Below are 27475 nucleotides of genomic sequence, written 5' to 3'. Positions count from 1 at the left end.
CACACAGCAGAGAGAGTATTCCGCTGCACCTGCTTTAACATCTGAAAACTTGTGAGACAAATAAACTTTGATTTGAGAGTGAGCAATGATGTGCTGCACATATCTGCTACAGATATGATGTGATGTATGATATGATGTAGTACGCAATTTTCGGGGACCAGTTTTGGCTCTTGAACTACTGGCAAAAAAAAATCTTATGGACAATCTCTTTAAATCTGTCTGGGAAACCTGGCAAGAAGATTCCAGGACCCAGATTACATAAACCACTGGACAATTCATTTTTAACCTAAATAAAATGGTAAACTAAAAATGTTCAATAAGAATCCACTGAAAGTACATTTTAGAATTAGACTTAATCTGCTAGTAGGAAACCAGCCGTTGAAAGTTATAGTACTGCATTGACTCAACCAGAAAGAAACAGCACACATAAAATAAATACTATAGTATTCACTGTAGTGTTTTTGTGGTCTAAAGTCAGGAAAAACACTACAGTGAAAACTGTAGTATTTACTGTAGTACTTACAGTTAACTATAGAATACATATTGTAGTAAAATAACTGTTGTCTTTGGAAAGTATTCAGAGCTCTTGACTTTTTCCACATTTTGTTACGTTACAGCCTCATTCTAAAATTGATCAAATAAAAACATTTCCTGAGCAATCTACACCCCATAACGAGCAAAAACACATTTTCAGAAACGTTTGCATCATTTAAAATGTGTGCAATAATTAATTTAATTATAAAAACAGACATTTTAAAATAATTTTAAAATAAACATAAATACCTTATTTACATAAGTATTCAGAGCCTTTGCTATGAGACTTGAAATTGAGCTCAGGCACATCCTGTTTCCATTGATCCTCCTTGAGATGTTTCTACAACTTGTACAGTACATACTGTAGCAGACAGCTTGAGTTTTGAGAAAAAGTAAAATGATTCTAAACTAATTCTATTGTTACTGACTTTTATTACAAAGAAAAACGATGAGTCAGTCTAAACAACAGTGAAATGCAAAGAGCTGTCAAATCAGAACATGATGATATTGAGAAAAGCTTTCATGTAAGACTTCACACTGGTTACGAAAATATCCTCAAGTGCTGTTTGAAGCAAATAATTAATTATAAACAGAAATGTAAAAATAACTTACAAATAAACAGAATTACTTTATTTACATCAGGATTCAGACCGTTTGCTATGAGACTCGAAATTGAGCTCAGGTGCTTCCTGTTTCCATTGATTATCCTTGAGATGTTTCTACAACTTGATTGGAGTCCACCTTATAGTAAATTAAATTAATTGGACATTATTTGGAAAGGCACACACCTGTCTATATAAGGTTCCACAGTTGACAGTGCATGTCAGAGCAAAAACCAAGCCATGAGGTTGAAGGAATTGATTGTAGAGCTCCGAGACAGGATTGTGTTGAGGCACAGATCTGGGGAAGGGTACCAAAAATGTCTGCAGCATTGAAGATCCCCAAGAACACAGTGGCCTCCATCATTCTTAAATAGAGGAAGTTTGGAACAACCAAGACTCTTCCTAGAGCTGGCCGCCCAGCAAAACTAAGCAATCGGGGGAGAAGGGCCTTGGTCAGAGAGGTCATCAAGAATCCAATGGTCACTGATAGAGCTCCAGAGTTCCTCTGTGGAGATGGGAGAACCATCCAAAAAGGACAACGATCTCTGCAGCACTCCAACAATCAGGCCTTTACAGTAGGGTGGCCAGACGGAAGCCACTCCTCAGTAAAAGGCACTGGGAGACTAGTCAGGATTGAGGGAAAAAGTACAGAGAGATCCATGAAGAAAACCTGCTCCAGAGCACTGGAAGGCGAAGATTCAACTTCCAACAAGACAACGACCCTAAGCACACAGGCAAGACAATGCAGGAGTGGTTCTGAATGTTCTTGAGTGGCCCAGCTTAGAGCCCGGACTTGAACCCGATCTAACATCTCTGGAGAGACCTGAAAATAGCTGTGCAGCAACACAACCCATCCAACCTGACAGAGCTTGAGATAATCAGCAGAGAAGAATGGGAGAAACTCCCCAAATACAGGTATGCCAAGCGTCATACCCAAGTCATACCCAAGAAGACTTGCGGCTGTAATCACTGCCAAAGGTGCTTCAACAAAGTACTGATTAAAGGGTCTGAATACTTATGTAAATATATATTTTTTGTATAAATAGGCAAACATTTCGAAAACCTGTTTTTGCTTTGTCATTATGGATATTACAGTGGGGCAAAAAAGTATTTAGTCAGCCACCAATTGTGCAAGTTCTCAAAGTTTATTTGCAAATTATTCATCGGGTCCGGGTGCCTCCACCAATGAACCGGGGGTGCCTCAGCTGGCTCGTTGGGCTTCCACGACTTAGCTGGCTCGAGAGGTTTCCTTGCCTCAGCCGGCTTGTCAGGCTCCCACACCTCAACCCGGCTTGTCAGGCTCCCACACCTCAACCGGCTTGTCAGGCTCCCACATCTCAACCGGCTTGTCAGGCTCCCACACCTCAACCGGCTTGTCAGGCTCCCACAGCTCAGCGGGATCGTCAAGCTTTCACGCCTCAGCCGGATCGTCAGGCTCCCACGCCTCACCCGTATCGTCAGGCTCCCCACGCCTCACCCGGATCGTCAGGCTTCCACGCCTCACCCGGATCGTCAGGCTTCTACGCCTCGGCCACCCCGTCAGGTTTGGGACGCTGGGGGGGGGGGGGGGGGGGGGGGGGGGTACTGTAGCGACTGCTCCCGCTTCACGTCTCTGCCAGGCTGCCCGTCATTATGCACACTGTCACCATCATTATGCACACTGTCACCATCATTACCCGCATCAGCGCTCATTGGACTCACCTGGACACCTTCACTTTGTTGATCGACCCTCTATATCTGTCTGTTCCTCAGTTGGTCCCCTGTCCACACGCTGTTCTTGTTTTGTTATATGTCCATTGTTTCATTAATACCTCTCTGGGATAGGTTGGACGCTAGCGCCCCACCTGGCCAATAGCCAGGGAAAATGCAGAGCGCCAAAATTCTAATAAAATACTAGAAAAATCTAACTTTCATTAAATCACACATGTAAGATACCAAATTAAAGCTACACTCGTTATGAATCCAGACAACATGTCAGATTTCAAAAAGCTTTTCGGCAAAAGCATAAGATGCTATTATCTGAGGATAGCACAACAGTAAACAATGAGAGAGTAGCATATTTCATCTCTGCAGGCGCGACACAAAATGCAGAAATAAAATATAAATCATGCCTTACCTTTGACGAGCTTCCTTTGTTGGCACTCCAATATGTCCCATAACCATCACAAATGGTCCTTTTGCTCGATTAATTCCGTCGATATATATCCAAAATGTCAATTTATTTGCTGCGTTTGATCCAGAAAAACACTGGTTCCAACTTGACCAACGTCACGACAAAATATCTCAAAAGTTACCTGTAAACTTTGCCAAAACATTTCAAACTGCTTTTGTAATACAACTTTAGGTATTTTTAAACGTAAATAATCAATCAAATTGAAGACGGGATGATCTGTGTTCAATACAGGAAGACAACAAACTCAAGCATGCTTTCTGGTCTTGCGCCTCTATCAAACAGTACACATGACATGATACTTGTTCAAGATTGCCGTACTTCTTCATTACACAAAGGAATAACCTCAACCAATTTCTAAAGACTGGTGACATCCAGTGGTCCCTTAGCAATCTGATTTCCCAACAAATACCCATTGAATAGACAAAAAAAAATTCTGAATGGTTTGTCCTCGGGGTTTTGCCTGCTACATAAGTTATGTTATACTCACAGACATGATTCAAACAGTTTTAGAAACTTCAGAGTGGTTCTATCCAAAAGTATTTATGTATCTGTTATTTTACCAAGTAAGTTGACTGAGAAAACATTCTCATTTGCAGCAACAACCTGGGGAATAGTTACAGGGGAGAGGAGGAGTCAATTGTAAACTGGGGATTATTAGGTAACCGTGATGGTTTGAGGGCCAGATTGGGAATTTAGCCAGGACACTGGGGTTAACACCCCTACTCTTACAATAAGTGCCATGGGATCTTTAACTTTTAATCTTTTGACCTCAGAGAGTCAGGACACCTGTTTAACATCCCATCCGAAAGACCGCACCCTACACAGGCCAGTGTCCCCAATCACTGCCCTGGGGTATTGGGATATTTTTTTAGACCAGAGGAAAGAGTGCCTCCCACTGGCCGTTCAACACCATTTCCAGCAGCATCTGGTCTCCCATCCAGGAACTGACCAGGACCGACCCTGCTTAGCTTCAGAAGCAAGCCAGCAGTGGTATGCAGGGTGGTATGCTGCTGACCAGGACCGACCCTGCTTAGCTTCAGAAGCAAGCCAGCGGTGGTATGCAGGGTGGTATGCTGCTGACCAGGACCAACCCTGCTTAGCTTCAGAAACAAGCCAGCGGTGGTATGCAGGGTGGTATGCTTCTGACCAGGACCGACCCTGCTTAGCTTCAGAAGCAAGCCAGCGGTGGTATGCAGGGTGGTATGCTGCTGACCAGGACCGACCCTGCTTAGCTTCAGAAACAAGCCAGCGGTGGTATGCAGGGTGGTATGCTGCTGACCAGGACCGACCCTGCTTAGCTTCAGAAGCAAGCCAGCGGTGGTATGCAGGGTGGTATGCTGCTGACCAGGACCGACCCTGCTTAGCTTCAGAAGCAAGCCAGCGGTGGTATGCAGGGTGGTATGCTGCTGACCAGGACCGACCCTGCTTAGCTTCAGAAGCAAGCCAGCGGTGGTATGCAGGGTGGCATGCTGCTAACAATATGCAAATCTTATATTCTGGGGATGAGTAGCAGGAAGTTGAAATTGGGCACACTATTTATCCAAAAGTGAAAATGCTGCCCCCTATCCCATAACACATTACACAAGGTGCACCTGTGTAATGATCGTGCAGTTTAATCGACTTCCTGATTTGTCACAGCTGTCAGGTGGATGCATTATCTTGGCAAATGAGAAATGCTCACTAACAGGGATGTAAACAAATTTGTGCACAAAATTTGAGAGAAATAATATTTTTTTATGCGTATGGAAAATTTCAGGGAGCTTTAATATTAACTGTTCAAGTATTGAGATGGGGCCCTAACACAAGGCACAGAAACATGGCAGAACTAGAAGTATTGAGATGGGGCCCTAACACAACGCACAGAAACATGGCAGAACTGTAAGTATTGAGATGGGGCCCTAGCACAAGGCACAGATACTTGCAGAACTAGAAGTATTGAGATGGGGCCCTAACACAAGGCACAGAAACATGGCAGAACTAGAAGTATTGAGATGGGGCCTTAGCACAAGGCACAGAAACATGGCAGAACTGTAAGTATTGAGATGGGGCCCTAACACAAGGCACAGAAACATGGCAGAACTGTAAGTATTGAGATGGGGCCCTAACACAAGGCACAGAAACATGGCAGAACTGTAAGTATTGAGATGGGGCCCTAGCACAAGGCACAGATACTTGCAGAACTAGAAGTATTGAGATGGGGCCCTAACACAAGGCACAGAAACATGGCAGAACTGTAAGTATGGAGATGGGGCCCTAACACAAGGCACAGAAACATGGCAGTACTAGAAGTATTGAGATGGGGCCCTAACACAACGCACAGATACTTGGCAGAACTAGAAGTATGGAGATGGGGCCCTAACACAAGGCACAGAAACATGGCAGAACTAGAAGTATTGAGATGGGGCCCTAACACAACGCACAGAAACGTGGCAGAACTAGAAGTATTGAGATGGGGCCCTAACACAAGGCACAGAAACATGGCAGAACTAGAAGTATTGAGATGGGGCCCTAACACAAGGCACAGAAACAGGGCAGAACCAGAAGTATTGAGTCGAGCCCCTAATGGAAGCTACAATGCACAGAGACCTGGTACAACTTGAAGTATTGGTATTGAGACGAGGCCCTAGCACAAGGCACATAGACCTGGTATAAAAGGAGACAATATGTAAAAGAAGACAAGGAGAAGAAGAAACTCTGACGTTTTGAGACACAGCCTCAATGTAAGGCATGTAGCTATGGCAGATCTAAAAGGAGACGAGGAGAGGGGGTTAGTTTATACTATTGAGACCCTGCCGTAATGCATGATATAGATCTAAAAAGGAGACGAGGAGAGGTGGGTTAGTTAACACTATTGAGACCCTGCCGTAATGCATGATATAGCAGATCTAAAAGGAGACGAGGAAAGGGGGTTAGTTTATACTATTGAGACCCTGCCGTAATGCATGATATAGATCTAAAAAGGAGACGAGGAGAGGGGGTTAGTTAACACTATTGAGACCCTGCCGTAACGCATGATATAGCAGATCTAAAAGGAGACGAGGAGAGGGGGTTAGTTTATACTATTGAGGCCCTGCCGTAACGCATGATATAGCAGATCTAAAAGGAGACGAGGAGAGGGGGTTAGTTTATACTATTGAGACCCTGCCGTAACGCATGATATAGCAGATCTAAAAGGAGACGAGGAGAGGGGGTTAGTTTATACTATTGAGACCCTGCCGTAACGCATGATATAGCAGATCTAAAAGTATACTAATGTAAGGCAGAAGGCAGAAAGACCTGGCAGAATTAGAAGTTTTGAGATGAGCCCCTAATGGAAGCTACAAGGCACAGAGACCTGGCAGAACTAGAAGTCAACATTCTGAACCGTAGGGCACTCAGGTCATGAAATATTTAGCAAGGTGCATCGTGGGACCAGACCAGGGTAGTAGAAGGGGTAAATAAAGACAAGAGTGTCTCTTTCGCCTCGCTGCATCCTCTGATGAAAATGTTTGCTGAGTCTCTCTCTCCTCCCATATCTATTTCTCTTCTTCCATCTCTCTCTTTATCTCTCTCTTCCTCTCTCTCCTTGCATATTTCCTTTTGTCTTTCCATTTCTTTCTCTGTGCCCCCCCTCTCTTTCCCTCTCTCCCCTCCTCCCCTCTTTTTTTTCACCCTCTCTCTCCCCCTCGCTCTCTCTCTCTCTCTGTATATCCCTCCCTCTCCCCCTTCTCCCCTATCTCCCTTTCCCAGACACAGTGACACTCTGGTTGCTGTCAGAAGAATTTTCTGTCTTCCAGAAAGAGAAGCCTCTGCTTCCATCTGTCTGCCTGCCTCTGTTTCTAGTCTTGGCTAACCCTCCACATCGATTTTGACTAGATGGCATGCAGCTACGGACAGAATTGACTTTTGTAGCATGTTAGGAGAAACTTTGCAGGAGGTTAGGATAATTAACGTAGCATGATAGGAAAAATAGGGTTAAGGTTAACAAAAATGCAAAAAAAAAATCTTCCTGACGCGACTTGAACATGTATACTAGCACAACCCTCCACACCTCGGTGCCTCTCTCCTCGCCTCCTAGTATGACTGGGTTTGAATCCTAGACTTGTCTCTACAATGTGTTTACAACACACTCAGCATGTCACATAAAGACACATATCACTACACTTCCAAAGAGTTTTACAGAGAATTATCTCACACAGATCACTACACTTCCAAAGAGTTTTACAGAGAATTATCTTACATTATTCGATTGATTGCCGTCTCTCATACACACACAATCATGCACACACACCTACACTTACTCTGACCTCTTACCCATGATCCTTTACTTTGCTCGTCTCATTGAACAAGCCACTGTACCGAACTGCCATTTGGGAAGCAGCCCAGAATGAAACATCTCCCCAAACTGGTGTACCTTGAGGAACTCTCAGGTGTGCCTTTAGGAACTCTCAGGTGTGCCTTTTGGAACTCTCAGGGGTGCCTTTTGGAACTCTCAGGGGTGCCTTTTGGAACTCTCAGGGGTGCCTTTTGGAACTCTCAGGGGTGCCTTTTGGAACTCTCAGGGGTGCCTTTTGGAACTCTCAGGGGTGCCTTTTGGAACTCTCAGGGGTGCCTTTTGGAACTCTCAGGGGTGCCTTTAGGAACTCTCAGGTGTCCCTTTTGGAACTCTCAGGGGTGCCTTTTGGAACTCTCAGGGGTGCCTTTTGGAACTCTCAGGGGTGCCTTTTGGAACTTTCAGGGGTGCCTTTTGGAACTCTCAGGGGTGCCTTTTGGAACTCTCAGGGGTGCCTTTTGGAACTCTCAGGGGTGCCACAAAACTTCTCCTAGTCTTGATCATTTTTTGGAACACTCACTTTTTAACCTGTACTGTGGAATGTACATGGAGTTTTGACATGGGAGCACTATTGTGGCCAACATGAAAAAAATATGATAGTATACTATGGTTAAATACTATAGTATTTCCTGTAGTGTTTTTGGTAAAGTCTGTAGTTTTAAAATTGCATTTTTTTTTGTAAGAGTTACTGTTGTGTCATTGTGGAATCAAATCTCATTCAATTCACGGGATCGATGTAAAGCATTTGTCACGCATCATGTTCAAAACATTTTTAAGTGATTTTTTTTTGCTTCACAATTATTTTTTAGATACTTTCAGATGATTTGGACAAGCATTTCGCTACACTCGCATTAACATCTGCTAACCATGTGTATGTGACAAATAAAATTTGATTTGATTTGATTGGATGATTTGGACATTTGGAGCCTATGTGGATCAAACGAGATGAGGTTCATAACTAAAAATATGTATAAGGACATTTTAGGTATGCTGCTGCTGAAGAAGAAAAATGGTCAAGGTCTGCCACAGTTAAAAAAAAAAAAGGTTGGTAGACACTGTGCTCCCACCATGCAGACCTGAGGTCAAATAATATTTGTCATATTTGAAATACCTTGTGAATTTGCTTTAGTCTGCCTGGATTGCCAGATGAGCGGAGACCAGGGTTCGCAGTTAACATACAACCGCAGCCACTATTTTCCCCTGTTAATCACACTCTGAAGAGCAAGGCTGTAATTAACATCTAAATTGCAGCTAATACCTCCCTCCCCCATAGATTAACATTTCAATTCCCCAGCCAGTACTTGCCAGTTAGATTAATAATTATCCTGATCTAAATAAAATCTTTGTAATGCATTGGGTGGTTAAGTCATTATCTAGTAATTATGAACAGAGGGAATGTGTAAATATATGTGTGAATGCTTAGCTGTGATTGTTCCATTATCGTTATTATTCTGACTTTTCAAGACAAAGACTTACCAATAATACCAGTTGTACATTTTAAATATAGATTTTAATATGCTATCAATGATTGTATCTGTCAATCAATCAATCAATGAATCTATATATCAATCAACATATCAATCAATATATTTGTCAATCAATCAATATATCAATCAATCAATGAATCTATCAATAAATTAATATATCAATCAATCAATTAATCTATCAATTAATCTATCAATTAATCTATCAATCAATCAACATAACTAAGTGATAAGAAATCATATACCCGAAGCAATCAATCGATCAAACAATCAATAATCAATAATACCGATTGGCTGGTGTCTTACCTTGACTGAAGGTGTCGATGGAGTCGTTCCCTTTGCCCAGATTGATGAGGTAACCATGCTTGGGTTCCGTGGTGACGTGGAACGCTAAGGAAGCCGGAACGCTGTCCCTGTCTAACGCCCGTAGAACCGTGGAGGTCACGAGGAACCCCAGGTGCCCCGTGGACAGGATCCTCAGTGACGGGGCGCCCTTATTCACCACCAGCTGAGGGACACTGTTATCTATGGCCACCACCGTGATATTCATTGTCTGTGGGCGCCGTGTCTCGAACACCGTGTCGGAGAACACGTAGAAGTCAGTGTGCATCCCGTCGGTCATAGTAAATGAGAAGGAATCTTCTGAGGTCTCGGTGCCATCATGTTTGTAGCTGATGAGGTTCTCGCTGAGGTCTTGCTTGGTGAAGATGGTGACAGGTGAGGTGTGGTTATAGAGGAGTTTTCCGTGCGCTGGTGGTTGGGTGACGGTGAACTTCAACAACAGGTCAGCTGTGTCCTGGTCCTCTGCGGTCAGCTCGATTGGCGTGAGGAGTTTACTCTGCCCCTCGGTGACCACGAGTCTGTGAAACGTTAAAACTGGTTTCTTGTTATCCACTTCCACGACAGCGACTCGGAAAGTACGGAAAACCGGGTTGTAACCGTCGGTTACCTCAAACTCAAAACTGTCCATCTTGACTTCGTCGTCCGAGGTATGGATGTAGTAGACTTTACTGCCAGCCAGCTGGAGTTGGGTGAATGACACGATGGGGATCCATGGTGTATCACTACACTCCAGGTGTCCTCTAACTGGAGCTCTGGTGATGGTGAACACCAAACGTTCATCTGGACTGTCGAGATCGCTAGTACTGAGAAGATCTGTGGTCAATGTTACTCTACCGCCTTCCTTCAGAGAGACTCCCTTGCTGACCACGTCTGGGAAGACCATGTCGATGCTGCTGATGGTGATGTAGAAGTAACGATCGATCAGAGGGTTCATGCCGTCGGTGACGTCAAACTTGACCAGGTCACAGATGCCTTCCTGACCATTGTGTGTGTAAACGATCAACCTTTTGTCCACATCCCTCTGTGTGAAATTCATGCCTAACATGATGTTCTCCAGAGAACCAGATGGGGTTTTCCTCTGAAGAACACCCTGAACAGGACCGAAGCGGATCACATACGTCAACGCTCCATCGTCCGAGTCTAGATCGGTGGCTTTGAGGACCTTGTTGTTGATCTCTTTCGCCTCACCTACTTCCACCTCCAGACCGACATTAACCAGCATTCTCGGCATCTCGTCGTCGAGGCCGATGATCATAACCATCGCGGTTCTCTCTACTGAATATTTCCCGTCTGTTAGAATGACGTCAAAGCTGTCCTCGGTGGTCTCAGAGTCGTCATGTTCGTAGATGAAACTGGAAGCTTCCCTAATCTGCTCTAAGGTGAAGTTTATGACTGGGACTGAGCCTGTGGCTAGCTGATTGAGGATAAAGCCGTGTTTGGGCAGTTTGGAGATGATGAAAGTCAGCTCCTCTGCTGGGATATCAGTGTCTGCTCCGTTCAGGAGATGAGTGTCTATGACTATATTCATCCCCTCCATCACAACTATCTCCCTCAAGTAAATCTCTGGCTTTTCATCATTAGCCGGAATAATCACAATAGGGAAGAAATGCCTTTTTGATAAGTTGATACCGTCGGAGCATCTAAATGTGAACCTGTCCTCTACGGGTTCTAACCCCTTGTGGATACTCTGAACATAATATACATGTCCTTCTGTGATGTCTCTGATGTAGAAGGCGCTGACTGCCGTCCCTGACCGTGAACTCTCTGATCCAGGAGCTGGGGAGATATTCTCCACATAACCAGACGTGGGCTGGACGATGATGGTGCAGAGAATATCATCACTGGTTGTGTCTTTGTCTTCGGCCTTTAAATACTGTGTTCCGATGGCATACTTCTCTCCTTCGACAACGATGAACTGGTCACCCACGGTTACCTCAGGGGCCTGGTTGTCAACGGGGATGATTGTGACACGGACGTGGACACCGTTGACCGTGTTCCCGCCCACTGACCAATCATCTGACATGTCAGTTAGGGTGAGGTTGAAGCTGTCCATGATGGACGTCAGCCCAATCTCTCCGCCGGTGTGGACATACACCACTAAACCGTTGATGATGTCGACTTGGGTGAACTTCACGGCATGTGCCCCGGCAACCAGGATGACACCAAACACGGGCGCTTTCTCGATGATGAAGGTCAGCTGGAGGTCGTCGGTGTCCTCGTCCCACCCCTGGAGGACACTCGTAGTGATCTCCATAGCTCCATTCTCTAGGACGTCCATATGTGAACCGACCGTCCCGGCTGGTAAACTGACGGCCGGCGTCTCGTCGTCAACGGGCTTCACGACGACTCTGACTTTAACCGTGACAACATGGATCCCATCGCTGACGTCGAGTTGGAACACGTCGCTCACTGTCTCGTCGCCGTTTTGGACGTATATGACCTTCCTGTCCGAGATGTCCTCTAGGAAAAAAGCTCCCCCTTTGGGTAGGTCTGAGAAGGCATGCTGGACTTGACCGTGCAGCGGAGGCTGGCTGAGGGTAAACGATATCTGTTTACTGTCTGTGTCTGGGTCTGATGTGTCCAACTCAGCACTGGATATCACATGCATGCCTTGCTCAAACACAGAAAAGCCAGTGTTAGTGATCTGTGGTGGTTTGTTGTCAACTGGCTGCAGGAAAATCCTGAAAGCCCCCTCGACGCTATTCCCGGCCGTGTCTTCGACAGAGAACCGGAACTGGAGGACGTGAGCCGTGATGCCCAGCTCCTGGTCTGGAGGACTGTAGGATATCTTGTGGTGGTTGACCTGAGCCTGTGTGAACTCGTTGACCTCAGTGTCGGGGCTCTCAGTCAGAACAATGGACCCGAACACCACCGGGCTGTTCTCGTCTGTGTCTGTTGGCGGCTGGATCACTGTGTATTTCAGGTCGTGCTCCTCAGAGTCTAGATCAGTGTAGAGAAGCATGTTCTTACCGAAATGAGTCAGCTGGTACTCCTGAACAGTCACTTGGAGCGTGGTACCGGGAAAAAGCTCAGGGGGAAGGTCGTCGATGGGTAGAACCCTGATGGTGAACGTGCTCTCGCCCGATTCGTTAGGCGGGTCATTGTCGTCATGAACTTTGAACACAAACTGGTCTATGACTGTGTCAGTGTTATGTGGTCCGGTGTGTTTATAGAACACCTTCCCATCTGTGATGTCTTTCTGCAGCCACTCTGTCACCTCCTTCTCATACACCTCATCCTCAGCATTGAACTTCCATGACTCGGGGTCCTCTGGGGCGTCGGACTGCCTCAGCAGCAACCCCCCGATGGTTGAGAATGGGGGCTCGATCATGAATTTGATCGTGGAATCTTCTGAGTCGATGTCAGCGGCGCTGAGCATCAGAGGAGAGATAGCCATAATCTGGTTCTTGAAGAGCACAAGACCAGTGTTGATGTTGATGATGGGAGGCTCGTCATCCGTGGGAACAATCGTCAAGGGAAACAGGAACTCCACCTGAGAGAGAGAGAGAGAGAGAGAGAGAGAGAGGTTTATTTCAATAAGGTCCATAGAAATACACAATGCACTGGATCCCCCTCTTACTAACAACAGCGACACCACAACATACTTAAAAACGTAGGTGCTGGAATGATAAAGTAGGAATGAAAAGAACACAAATTAGTGTGGTCATTAAGGTGGTAAAGCCTTGTTCAAGCCAGAATGTCCCACAGCCTACCTCCTGTTTCTGTAGCATGAGGAAGCTTAATGTACATGTACATCCCCATGAGAGTACGCTAGTCTATCACAGTGCCAAGCAGAGAAGTATTGGGACGCGAGCCTTCCAAATGGGCTAAATGCCTTTTATGCTCGCTTTGAGGCAAGCAACACTGAAGCATGCATGAGAGCACCAGCTGTTCCGGACGACTGTGTGGTTACGCTTTCCGGAGCAAGACCTTGATTGCAAGCCATTCCCAGTGGGTCAGAAGTTTACATACACTCAATTAGTATTTGGTAGCATTGCCTTTAAATTGTTTAACTTGGGTCAAACGTTTCGGGTAGCCATCCACAAGCTTCCCAATAAGTTGGGTGAATTTTGTTGGCCTCCTTGCTTGAACACGCTTTTTCAGTTCTGCCCACAAATAATTTTCTATAGGATTGAGGTTAGGGCTTTGTAATGGCCACTCCAATACCTTGACTTTGTTGTCCTTAAAACTTCTTATGGCTTAGAACAGCCAGTGAAAGTGCAGGGCGCCAAATTCACAACAACAGAAATCTCATAATACAAATTCCTGAAACATACAAGTATTTTACACCATTTTAAAGATAAACTTGTTGTTAATCCAGCCACAGTGTCCGATTTCAAAAAGGCTTTACGACGAAAGCACACCAAACGATTTTGATAGGTTAGCACCTAGTCACAGAAAAACACAGCCATTTTTCCAGCCAAAGGGAGGAGTCTCAAAAAGCAGAAATAGAGATCAAATTAATCACTAACCTTTGATGATTTTCATCAGATGACACTCATAGGACTTCATGTTACACAATACATGTATGTTTTGTTCGATAAAGTTCATAATTATATCCAAAAATCTCAGTTTACATTGGCGCATTACGTTCAGTATTGTTTTGATTCCAAATATCCAGTGATTTTGCAGAGAGCCACATCAATTTACAGAAATACTCATAATAAACATTGATAAAAGATACAACTCTTATGCATGGAACTTTAGATAAACTTCTCCTTAATACAACCGCTGTGTCAGATTTCAAAAAAGCTTTACCGAAAAAGCACACCATGCAATAATCTGCGTACAGCGCTCAGACAACAAAACAAGCCATACAGATATCTGCCATGTTGTGGAGTCAACAATGTCAGAAATAGCATTATAAATATTCACTTACCTTTGATGATCTTCATCAGAATGCACTCCCAGAAATCCCAGTTCGACAATAAATGTTTGATTTGTTTGAATAATTTTGCATGCCCAATTTTTCAGTTTTTGATTTGTTAAAAAAGTTTGAAATATCCAATAAATGTCATTCCACTTCATGATAGTGTCCCACTTGTTGTTGATTCTTCACAAAAAAATACAGTTTTATACCTTTATGTTTGAAGCCTGAAATGTGGCAAAAGGTCGCAAAGTTCAAGGGGGCCGAATACTTTCGCAAGGCACTGTAGATGTCCTAACCGACTTGCCAAAACTATAGTTTGTTAACAAGAAATTTGTGGAGTGGTTGAAAAATGAGTTTTAATGACTCCAACCTAACTGTATGTAAATTTCCGACTTCAACTGTATCCTCGCTATTGATATTTTATTGTTACTTTAAAAAAATAAATGATTTATAATTTTTTCAATTTTATTGTTACTTTTAAAAAATAAATGATTTATTATTTTTTCTATTTAGTAAATCTTTTCTAAACTCTATTTTCATAAAACTGCATTGTTGGTTAAGGACTTGTAAGTAAGCATTGTTGTATTCGGCGGATGTGACATATAACATTTGATTAGATTTTTCAACTTTTCATTAGCACTCAGCCAGGGATCTACCCCCAAACCTTCCAATCTGAAGGAGTACGCTCTAACCACAAGGCCACTGAGTTGTTCATGAAAGATAGGAGACTTATGCAGTGTAACGGTTTTCTTGTGTCGAAGGAGAGGCGGACCAAAATGCAGCGCGGTAGTTGTCCATGGTTTTTTAATTAGAAAACTGAACTTGACATAACAATCAAAACAACAACGTGAAAACCCGAAAACAGTCCCGTGTGGCACAAACACTAACACAGGAAACAATCACCCACAAAACCCAACACCAAACAGGCTACCTAAATATGGTTCCCAATCAGACACAATGACTAACACCTGCCTCTGATTGAGAACCATATCAGGCCAAACACAGAAACAGACAAACTAGACACACAACATAGAATGCCCACTCAGATCACACCCTGACCAAACAAAACATAGAAACATACAAAGCAAACTATGGTCAGGGTGTGACATGCAGGCTATTCTGTTCTTTTAATTTTCTCAATAAGGTAACATTACATGGTATCAATAGCAATGAATGCTGAATTATTTGATACAATTAAACATTTTCATAAATAAGATATATACCTGGTTCTTTCCATCTGTCATTCTGAAGACGATGTTGTCACTGTACGTGTCGCTGCCATCATGTTGATAGATGACCACACCCGTATTCAGGTCGGCAGCCGTGAAGTACTTCCTGCGCAACCCCAGGACTGTGAGGTCGCCGTGGCGGAGCCCGTCAACAACGGTTACCGTAACGCTGTCCAGGTCGTCCTCGTCACTAATCTCCAGGTTGTGGGTAGAGAAAAGGGGGCGGGACTGACCTTCGTAAAGCAGCTGACCCGTGTTCAGCGTCACGACCGGCGCCAGAGAGTTAATCGGCTTCACCACAATCATGAACGCAAAGGGGTCCGAGACAGCCACGTCCGGATCCACCACCTCAAACTCTATCTGAAAGATCCTCTCCATGTCTGAGTCCAGGGAGGGGGGCTTGTAGGCTATTTTCAGGTCCCGTAGGTCACTCTGGTAAAACGAGGTGATGGGTAGGTTCCTGTCATCCGTGCTAACTATATAACCATCCTCATAAGAGAGGGGGGAGGTGATGTTGAAGATAAGTTCATCAGGGTTCGACTCCAGGTCCTCCGCAGCCAGCATGTCAGTGGTCAGAGCTGTCATCACAAACTGACTCACCTCCATCATCAGCATTGCCATGAAGCTGGGTTTAGGAGGAGTGTTCGCCACTCCCTCCTTGATATGGATCATCAGTTGGAAATACTCCTCGTTTACTTTGTTTCCCTCTTTATCACATAGTTCAACAACCATGGGCACATAGTCTCTGTTGGGGGATTTGTGAACAAACGTGTGCTTGTAACGGATGTCAGATTGAATGAATTCGTCACAGTCCATAATTTTAGTGAGTCCATCATCTACAAGTCTTCCGTACTTGGGGAGAGCGCTACCACTCGCTAAAGAATTCACCTTGCATTTTTGAGAGTTTCTGTCATAAGTGAATTCCAAAATCGTTTTATCAATGGCATTACTAACGCCGTTCAATTTAGCAACGGTCAGCGGCATGTTTTTGGTGAGGACCTCCAGTTGCGTAAAAACCACTTCTACCTCCGTCATGAATGGGATGATAACGGTTTCGGTTTGAGTATCATACCTGAGCTGTAGCCTCACTCTGTCTTTAGCCAGGCTCCTCGAGCCGAAGTGGGAGTATGTGACGTCGTTGGGACCGAAATCACACGGAAACTTTTTGGGAGACAGTTGCCCGGGTCTCTGGGAAAGCGGCTGGTTATCCAGAACGGTGATACTGCACCGGTCCCCCGGTTGCGTTTGAATCACCAAATCATTGACAGGATCAATGAAAACGGATCTCCCGAAAGGCACGCGTATTCCGTTATTTGCCACCAGTATCGCATCCTCAGACAGTTCTGACCTCAACGGGAAAGATAATCCGTAGCTATCTGTGAGCTGTGCCACGCCGCTACCCGACAGCGACGCGGCAAGGAGGATCAATCTATAAAATAGTAGCATAGTGGGAGTCAGTGGATATAATCCAACACAAACGCTTTTAAACGGTATGTTTTGGAGAAGTGTCCGGTCCGTTGTTGTTATCCTATCCTACAGTTCAAATCCGTTACAGAAGAGGGGGAGACAGAAAAATGAATGAGACTGAGTGAAATTCCATACATGCGTCAATGTGACAGAGCGGCATTCTCAATGAGACATTTGCGCGCACAGTTTTAACTTCAGGCACTTGGGGACCAGTGTGAGAGAGCTCCCGCCCACATCCACAGGCTATTGGATGATTGTGAGGAAGGAATGCGCGAGGGAGACTGTGAATATGGTTATTGCTATGCGGGATCCTTGGGACGTCCATACCCTAAAACCTTAAAATCTTAACCCCTATTCTTACCCTAAACTTAACAGTAATCATAACCCTTACCTAACCCTAACCCTCAACCTAACCTTAACCCTTACCTTATTAACCATTTTTTATTTCAACTTCAATGGGGTAAGGACTTCCCAAGAAGCCTGGATAGAAAAGACCCTGTGAATAGACAGAGATGACACCCAGAAGAGAGGAGGACACTAGAAAAATAGTGTGAATTAAGGAAATAAGTGGTATGCAAATAGACCAACATGGGTTTTCAAAAATGTCCCATTTCAATGTTCTAACATGGTTGGGGTTGTTGATGACTGTAGGCCTACATAGCCTACAGATTGCAATAGGCTTGGAAGGGCACTCAACATGCTCGGCACTGACACAGATGACTGATGATTGGCTGAAAGAAATTGATAATAAGAACCTTTCTGGGAGATGTTTGTTCATTGCAGCATTTGATAACATTGATTGAACATTTTATTTACTGAAGAAAAAAAAACATTAAGTGTTATGGATTTACATCCTCTGCCTTATCATAGATTGAGAGTTACCTAGCTAATAGAACACAGAGGGTTTTCTTTAATGAAAGCCTCTGTAATGCAAGTTCAGTTGAGTGTGATGTACCGCAGGGCAGCCGGCTAGGGCCATTACTGTTTTCTATTTTTACTAATGACCTTCCACTGACCTTGAATAAAGCCTGCGTGTCTATGTACGCTGACGACTCAACCGTATACAGGTCGGCTGCAACAGTAAAATAAATAACTGACGCCCTTAACTTCTTATGGTATAGGGGACGCTTGCGTATCACTTGGGGGAAAAAAACTGGGAAAATGCAGCGCGGCAAATTCAAATAATGATATAAAATCAAACATTCATTAAATCACACATGTAAGATACTAAATTAAAGCTACACTCATTGTGAATCCAGCCAACAACATTTGAAAGGCTTTTCGGTGAAAGCATTAAGAAGCTAATATCTGAGGATAGCACAATGTCAATAAAGAGGGTAGCATATTTCAAACCTGCAGGCGCTACACAAAACGCTGAAATAAAATATAAAACATGCACTACCTTTGACAAGCTTCTTTTGTTGGCACTCCAATATGTCCCATAAACATCACAATTGTTCCTTTTTTTTTCGATTAATTACGTCCATGTATACCCAAAATGTCCATTTATAAAGCGCGTTTGATCCGGAAAAAAACAGCTTCCCAAAACACAACGTCACTACAAAACATTTCAAAAGTTGCTTATAAACTTTGCCAAAATATTTCAAACTAGTTTTGTAATACAACTTTAGGTATATTTAAATGTTAATAATCGATCAAATTGTAGACGGGGCAATCTGTGTTCAATACAGCAAGTAAACAAACCATGCTCCTTTTTTCGTCTGCGCAACTCTCAACAGTGTAACCTTGTTCCAGTATGTGCTTCTTCTTCGTTGCACAAATGATTAACTTCAACCAAATTCCAAAGACTGGTGACATCCAGTGGAAGTCGTAGGAACTGTAAAATGGTTCCTATCCCTTGGCAAAGACATCTGAGGGAACGTTCAGAGGCAAAAAAATAAAACAAATCTGAACAGTTAGTTGTCGGTTTTGGCTGCTACATAAGTTCTGTTATAGTCACAGACATGATTGAACCAGTTTTAGAAACTTCAGAGTGTTTTCTATCCACACCTACTAATCATATGCATATCATATATTCCTGGCATGAGTAGCAGGAAGTTGAAATTGGGCACGCTATTTATCCAAAAGTGAAAATGCTGCCCCCTATACCTTAACAGGTTTTAACATATAGCTTCGGTCAGCTTTAGAATCGGTAACTTGCAATAGGCAGGTTCAAAATATCTCAAGATATTAGACACTCACTAAACCCTTAACCTCATCTAAATCAAATCAAATCAAATGTTATTGGTCACATACACATGGTTAGCAGATGTTAATGCGAGGGTAGTGAAATGCTTGTGCTTCTAGTTCCGACCGTGCAGTAATATCTTGTGCTTCTAGTTCCGACCGTGCAGTAATAATCTAACAATTTCACAACAACTATCGTATACACACACAAGTGTGAAGGAATGAATAAGATAATGTACATATAAATATATGGATGAGCATAGGCAAGATGCAGTAGACGGTATAGAGTACCGTATATACATTTGAGATGAGTAATGTAGGGTATGTAAACATTATATAAAGTGCCATTGTTTAAAGTGACTAGTGATACATGTTTTAAAGTAATTAAAGTATGTATGCAACAGCCTCTCTGAGTTAGTAATGGCTGTTTAACAGTCTGATGGCCTTAGAAGCTGTTTTTCAGACTCTCGGTCCCAGCTTTGATGCACCTGTACTGACCTCGCCTTCTGGATGATAGCGGGGTGAACAGGCAGTGGCTCGGGTGGTTGTTGTCCTTGATGATGTTTATGGCCTTCCTGTGACATCGGGTGGTGTAGGTATCCTGGAGGGTAGGTAGTTTGCCCCCGGTGATGCGTTGTGCAGACCTCACTACCCTCTGGAGAGCCTTACAGTTGTGGGTGGAGCAGTTGCCGTACCAGGCGGTGATACAGCCCGACAGGATGCTCTCGATTGTGCATCTGTGAAAGTTTTTGAGCGTTTTTGGTGACAAGCCAAATTTCTTCAGCCTCCAGATGTTGAAGAGGCGCTATTGCGCCTTCTTCAACACGCTGTCTGTGTGGGTGGACCATTTCAGTTTGCCCGTGATGTGTACACAGAGGAACATAAAACTTTCCACCTCCTCCATTACTGTCCCATCGATGTGGATAGGGGGGTGCTCCCTCTGCTGTTTCCTAAAGTGTACGATCATCTCCTTTGTTTTGTTGACGTTGAGTGTGAGGTTTTTTCCTGACACCACATTCCGAGGGCCCTCACCTCCTTCCTGTGGGCCGTCTCATCGTAGTTGGTAATCAAGCCCACCACTGTAGTGTTGTCTGCAAACTTGATGATTGAGTTGGAGGCATGCATGGCCACGCAGTCATGGGTGAACAGGGAGTACAGGAGAGGACTGAGAACGTGCCCTTGTGAGGCCCCAGTGTTGAGGATCAGCGGGTGGAGATGTTGTTTCCTACCCTCACCACCTAGGGGTGGCCCGTCAGAAAGTCAAGGACCGAGTTGCATAGGGCGGTGTCCAGATCCAGGGTCTCGAGCTTAATGATGAGTTTGGAGTTTACTATGGTGTTAGATCTATTATTGAATAATGTGGCAATTGAGAAGGTCGCGGAGACTAAACTTATTGGTGTAAGACAAGCTGTCATGGTCAAAATATGATTTTATTTTACCTATATTAAATTAACCAGGTAGCCAAGTTGAGAACAAGTTCTCATTTACAACTGCGACCTGGCAAAGATAAAGCAAAGCAGTGCGACACAAACAACAACACAGAGTTACACATGGAATCACAAATATACATTCAATAATACAATAGAAAAAGTCTATATACAGTGTGTGCAAATGAGGTAGGATAAGGGAGGTTAGGGCAATGAATATGCCGTGGTGGCTAAATAATTACAATACAGCAAGTAAACACCGGAGTGATAGATGTGCAGAAGATGAGTGTGCAAGTAGAGATACTGAGGTGCAAAGGAGCAAAATAAATCAAATAAATAACAGTATGGGGATGAGATAGTTGGATGGGCTATTTACAGATGGGCTATGTACAGGTGCAGTGATCTGTGAGCTGCTCTGAGAGCTGGTGCTTAAAGCTATAAAATATATATATATATACATACTCACTGGTTGCTAAAATGGGAAGAGGTCTGTCCATGATAAGGAGCTACTCTAAATGAACCAGGCAGGTCCTACAGGCCCTAGTTTAGTCTCAGCTGGACTACTGCCCAGTAGTATGCATATCAATCTCTCCTGGCTCAAAGTGGAGGAGGGATTGACTGCATCACTATTGGTCTTTGTGTTGAGGTGTTGATGGGTGAAAGGTACCCAGCTGTCTGTTCAAATAGTTGGCACACAGATTGGACACCTCACCAGTACAACACAGGAGACATGCAGCCAGAGGTCTCTTCACAGTCCCAAGGTCCAGAACAGAGGGTACAACACAAGAGACAGACAGCCAGAGGTCTCTTCACAGTCTCAAGGTCCAGAACAGAGGGTACAACACAAGAGACAGACAGCCAGAGGTCTCTTCACAGTCTCAAGGTCCAGAACAGAGGCTGGGAAACGCACAGTGTTAAATAGAGCCATGACTTAATGGAACTCTCTGCCACCCCAGGTACTGTAACTCACAATAGCAATAAAAACAGATTCAAAAACCAGATTAAAGAACACCTTACAGCACAACGGGGACTGTGAAGAGACACTAACATTTTATACATTTAGTATTGTATTCTGTATTGCTATGTGTTGCATTATGCATTGTATTATGTATTGTATTCTGTGTTGCTATGTGTTGCATTATGCATTGTATTATGTATTGTATTATGTATTGTAGTATATATAGTATTATGTATTGTATAATATATTGTATAATATATTGTATAATATATTGTATAATATATTGTATAATGTATTGTATAATGTATTGTATTATGTATTGTATAATGTATTGTATTATGTATTGTATAATGTATTGTATTATGTATTGTAGTATATATTGTATTATGTATTGTAGTATATATTGTATTATGTATTGCATTTTGTATTGTATAATATATTGTATAATATATTGTATAATATATTGTATAATATATTGTATAATATATTGTATAATATATTGTATAATGTATTGTATAATGTATTGTATTATGTATTGTAGTATATATTGTATTATGTATTGTATTATGTATTGTATAATGTATTGTAGTATATATTGTATTATGTATTGAATTTTGTATTGTATCATGTATTGCATTAGGAATATTATGTATTTTATTTGTTGTGGGTTGTTTCCTGTTTGGACCCAAGGAAGAGTAGCCGTTGCCTTGGCAGCAGCTAATTGGGGATCCTAATAGAAATACTAAAGAGGCTGGTTCTGACAGTCCATTTATGAGGATAATGTGTAGACCTAGACTAGTTTCGGGTCAATTCTATGAAATCCAGTCGATTAAATTTGTACCAGAGGGTTAAAGGAAACCTGTCGTGTCTTCTTCACCCAAGGCATATACAGTAGACCTGAGCCTAGGCTATACACTTTTCATCTCCAATTATTCTGGTCGTCGTTAGTTTCATTGAGTGAAGTATGGATTAAGAGGTGGTATGGAGCTCCCTCTAGTGTTGTGTAAACCAGCAGGGATGTGACTGATGAGACTGGTTGTGACTGTGTGAATGTAAAGAAGACGAAAACTTCCAGAATCTTCCAGGTAAAATAAAGGTCATTTTAATAATGAGATTGAGGGCTCTGTTTCACAGTTGGTAGACAGTGTGTTTCGACAAGGTGTCGAACGCGTTCCACAGGGATGCTGGCCCATGTAGACTCCAATGCTTCCCACATTTGTGTCAAGTTGGCTTGGATGTCCTTTTGTTGAAGGACCATTCTTGATATACACGAGAAACTGTTGAGCGTGAAAAACTCAGCAACAGTGGAGTTCTTGACACAAAACTGTGCACCTGGCACTTACTACCATACCCTGTTCAAAGGCACTTAAATCTTGTGTCTTGCCCATAAACCCTTTGAATGGCACACATACAGAATCCATGTCCCAAGGCTTAAAAATCCTTCTTTATCCTGTCTCTTCCCCTTCATCTACACCGATTTGAAATGAATTTAACAAGTGACATCAATAAGGGATCATAGCTTTCACCTGGATTCACCTTAGTTCATGTCATGGAAAGAGCAGTGTTTTTAAAAATGTTTTGGAACACTCAGTCTATGTTATAGTACTGAGATTTTCCATGAAGTTATATTTCTGTGTCTGGGAAGCTGCCTCAATAAAGTCTTAAACTGAGATGCTTGACGGACACACAGCCGGACAGACAGAGGACGTTCAGTTCAGTGGTCAGGCTCCAAAGTAATGTCTATCTGATTAGAGGGACCTCCAGTTCTGCCCTGTTATTTTCAGGGGACACGACAGCAGCACTGACTTCTCCCTGTTATTGGCTGTCATAGCTTTCACACGCGTGTACACTTGTGTGTGTTTTTATTTGTGCAACAGTCAGCATGTTGATTGACAACCTCTTTGCTGGGAAATGTGATTATTTTTCTGTCATCTTTTATTTTAAATACTTTATTCTCTTTTTGTATGTTTCATTTTCTGGTGTATTTCCAATGGGTCATTTTGTAGTGTAATTGTAAGATGCTCCCTTAACACGGCTCCCTGTTAAAATAAATTATACATGTTGATGATTTCTCTGTCCAAATGCGTGTAGTATAACGAAAACATGTTTGACCTTCAGTGATAGGAAGGCGGTGAGACTGGGGAAAGGACAGAGAGAGAGAGAGAGAGAGAGAGAGAGAGAGAGAGAGAGAGAGAGAGAGAGAGAGAACACAAACTATACATACCTTGGCCTAAACATCAGCGCCACAGGTAACCTCCACAAAGCTGTGAACGATCTGAGAGACAAGGCAAGAAGGGCATTCTATGCCATCAAAAGGAACATAAATTTCAACATAATTAGGATTTGGCTAAAAATACTTGAATCAGTCATAGAGCCCATTGCCCTTTATGGTTGTGAGGTCTGGGGTCCGCTCACCAACCAAGACTTCACAAAATGGGACAAACACCAAATTGAGACTCTGCACGCAGAATTCTGCAAAAATATCCTCCATGTACAACGTAGAGCACCAAATAATGCATGCAGAGCAGAATTAGGCCGATACCCACTAATTATCAAAATCCAGAAAAGAGCCGTTAAATTCTACAACCACCTAAAAGGAAGTGATTCCCAAACCTTCCATAACAAAGCCATCACCTACAGAGAGATGAACCTGGAGAAGAGTCCCCTAAGCAAGCTGGTCCTGGGGCTCTGTTCACAAACACAAACACACCCTACAGAGCCCCAGGACAACAGCACAATTAGACCCAACCAAATCATGAGAAAACAAAAAGATAATTACTTGACACATTGGAAAGAATTAACAAAAAAAAAGAGCAAACTAGAATGCTATTTGGCCCTACACAGAGAGTACACAGCGGCAGAATACCTGACCACTGTGACTGATCCAAAATTAAGGAAAGCTTTGACTATGTACAGACTCAGTGAGCATAACCTTGCTATTGAGAAAGGCCGCCGTAGGCAGACATGGCTCTCAAGAGAGGACAGGCTATGTGCTCACTGCCCACAAAATGAGGTGGAAACTGAGCTGCACTTCCTAAACTCTTGCCCAATGTATGACCATATTAGAGAGACATATTTCCCTCAGATTACACAGATCCACAAAGAATTCGAAAACAAATCCAATTTTGAAAAACTCCCATATCTACTGGGTGAAATTCCACAGTGTGCCATCACAGCAGCAAGATTTGTGACCTGTTGCCACGAGAAAAGGGCAACCAGTGAAGAACAAACACCATTGTAAATATAACCCATATTTATGCTTATTTATTTTATCTTGTGTCCTTTAACCATTTGTACATTGTTAAAACATTGTATATATATAATATGACATTTGTAATGTCTTTATTGTTTTGAAACTTCTGTATGTGTAATGTTTACTGTTCAATTTTGTTGTTTTTCACTTAATATATTCACTTTGTATGTTGTCAATTCAATTGAATTGAATTGAGAGAGAGAGAGAAAGAGAGAAAGAAAGAGAGAGAAAGAAAGAAACAGATAGAAAGAAAGAGAGAGAAAGAAAAAGAGAGAGAGAAAGAAAGAAAGAAAGAGAGAGAAAGAAAGAAAGAGAGAGAGAGAGAGAGAGAGAGAGAGAGAGAGAGAGAGAGAAAGAAAGAGAGAGAGAGAGAGAGAAAGAAAGAAAGAAATAAAGAAAGAAAGGAAGAAAGAGAGAGAGACAGAGAGGACAAAGAGAGGGAGATAGATAGAGAGAGAGAGAAAGAGAGAAAGAAAGAGAGAGAAAGAAACAGATAGAAAGAAAGAGAGAGAAAGAAAGAAAGAAAGAAAGAGAGAGAGAGAGAGAGAGAGAGAGAGAGAGAGAAAGAGAGAAAGAAAGAGAGAGAGAAAGAAAGAAAGAAAGAAGGAAAGAAAGAAAGAAAGAAAGAAAGAAAGAAAGAAAGAAAGAAAGAAAGAAAGAAAGAAAGAGAGACAGAGAGGACAAAGAGAGGGAGATAGATAGAGAGAGAGAGAGAGAGAGAGAGAGAGAGAGAGAGATAGAGAGAGAGAGAGAGAGGTAGAGATAGAGAGAGAGAGAGAGAGAGAGAGAGGGAGATAGATAGAGAGAGCAGAGGAAGAACAAAGGAGAGATGAAGCCTCTCAGAGAAATACAGAATAAGAGACGAGTGCATTTTCCCAGTCTCTGTCTCTAATAATCTCTCTGTCTATTTCCCATCAAACCCTCAACCTCTATAGAATATTGACTAGAACCCCAACATGTGATCATGTTACTCCAGTGCTAGGCTCTCTACACTGGTTTCCTGTTAAGGCAAGGGATGAGGATTTATTTTAAAGGTTTTACTGCTAACCTACAAAGCATTACATGGTCTTGCTTCCCACCTATCTCTCCGATTTGGTCCTGCCAAACAGCTGGAGAGAGGGCTTTCTCCTATAGAGCTCCATTTTTATGGAATGGTCTGCCTACCCATGTCAGAGACGGTCTCGACTCAGACTCGGTCTCGCAGACTCGATCTTGACCTTTAAGTCTTTAATGAAGACTCACCTCTTCAGTAGGTCCTATGATTGAGTATAGTCTAGCCCAGGGGTGCGAAGGTGAACGGAAAGGTACTTAAATTAACCGCCCTTGCTGTTTCTGCCTGGCCGGCTCCCCTCTCTCCACTGGGATTCTCTTCCTCTGACCCTATTACAGGGGGTCACAGGCCATCTAGTGCTCCTCCATGCCGTCCCTAGGAGGGGATGAGTCACCTGAGTGGGTTGAGTCACTAACGTGATCTTCCTGTCCGGGTTGGCCAATATAATACATATTTCATGAGGCCTATTTTGAGGGCCTAGTTTTACCGTAATACAGTAGCCTGAAACTCATACTTTATAGGCCACATCAGGCGTGGACATAGGAAATGGAGTGTCATTTGGGACAAAAACTCCCTCATTGATTCTCTTTTTGGCCAAGCCAAACAAGCCAACATTTCAGGTTAAAATTAGGTCTAGGTTTAACGTAACATTAAGGCCTAGGCAGGATGTGAATTACGGGGGAGCCAGGGGAGGCTCAGCTCCCTTGAATGAGAAGTCAGCTCTCCCCTGAATGAGAAGTCAGCTCTCCCCTGAATGACACGTTAGCTCTCCCCTGAATGACACGTTAGCTCCCCTGAATGAGACAGCTCTCCCCTGAATGAGACAGCTCTCCCCTGAATGAGACAGCTCTCCCCTGAATGAGACAGCTCTCCCCTGAATGACACGTTAGCTCCCCTGAATGAGACAGCTATCCCCTGAATGAGACAGCTCTCCCCTGAATGAGTCAGCTCTCCCCTGAATGAGACAGCTCTCCCCTGAATGACACGTTAGCTCCCCTGAATGAGACAGCTCTCCCCTGAATGAGACAGCTCTCCCCTGAATGAGACAGCTCTCCCCTGAATGAGACAGCTCTCCCCTGAATGAGACAGCTCTCCCCTGAATGACACGTTAGCTCTCCCCTGAATGAGACAGCTCTCCCCTGAATGAGACAGCTCTCCCCTGAATGAGACAGCTCTCCCCTGAATGACACGTTAGCTCTCCCCTGAATGACACGCTAGCTCTCCCCTGAATGACACGTTAGCTCTCCCCTGAATGACATGCTAGCTCTCCCCTGAATGACATGCTAGCTCTCCCCTGAATGACACGTTAGCTCTCCCCTGAATGACACGTTAGCTCTCCCCTAAATGACACGTTAGCTCTCCCCTGAATGACACGTTAGCTCTCCCCTGAATGAGACAGCTCTCCCCTGAATGAGACAGCTCTCCCCTGAATGACACGTTAGCTCTCCCCTGAATGACACGTCAGCTCTCCCCTGAATGACACGTTAGCTCTCCTGAATGACACGTTAGCTCTCCCCTGAATGGCACGTTAGCTCTCCCCTGAATGACACGTTAGCTCTCCCCTGAATGAGACAGCTCTCCCCTGA

At 43.4% G+C, this 27475-nt stretch overlaps 1 protein-coding gene across 1 annotated transcript in view; it reads right to left on the bottom strand.

Moving 5' to 3' along the window:
- LOC109873931 (FRAS1-related extracellular matrix protein 2) overlaps window positions 1–16992 on the bottom strand; it is a 271004-nt gene extending 254012 nt beyond the window's left edge. Inside the window, 2 exon segments of the mRNA XM_031809088.1 lie at window positions 9412–12940; window positions 15541–16992. Of these exon segments, the coding sequence (XP_031664948.1) occupies window positions 9412–12940; window positions 15541–16992 (4981 nt within the window).
- Between the last annotated feature and the right edge of the window lie 10483 nt (window positions 16993–27475).

The sequence above is a fragment of the Oncorhynchus kisutch genome, linkage group LG29 (genome assembly GCF_002021735.2).
Source record: "Oncorhynchus kisutch isolate 150728-3 linkage group LG29, Okis_V2, whole genome shotgun sequence".
Taxonomy (NCBI): domain Eukaryota; kingdom Metazoa; phylum Chordata; class Actinopteri; order Salmoniformes; family Salmonidae; genus Oncorhynchus; species Oncorhynchus kisutch.
The sequence above is the reverse complement of the archived record's forward strand: the minus strand, read 5'-3'. Positions and strand labels throughout refer to the sequence as shown.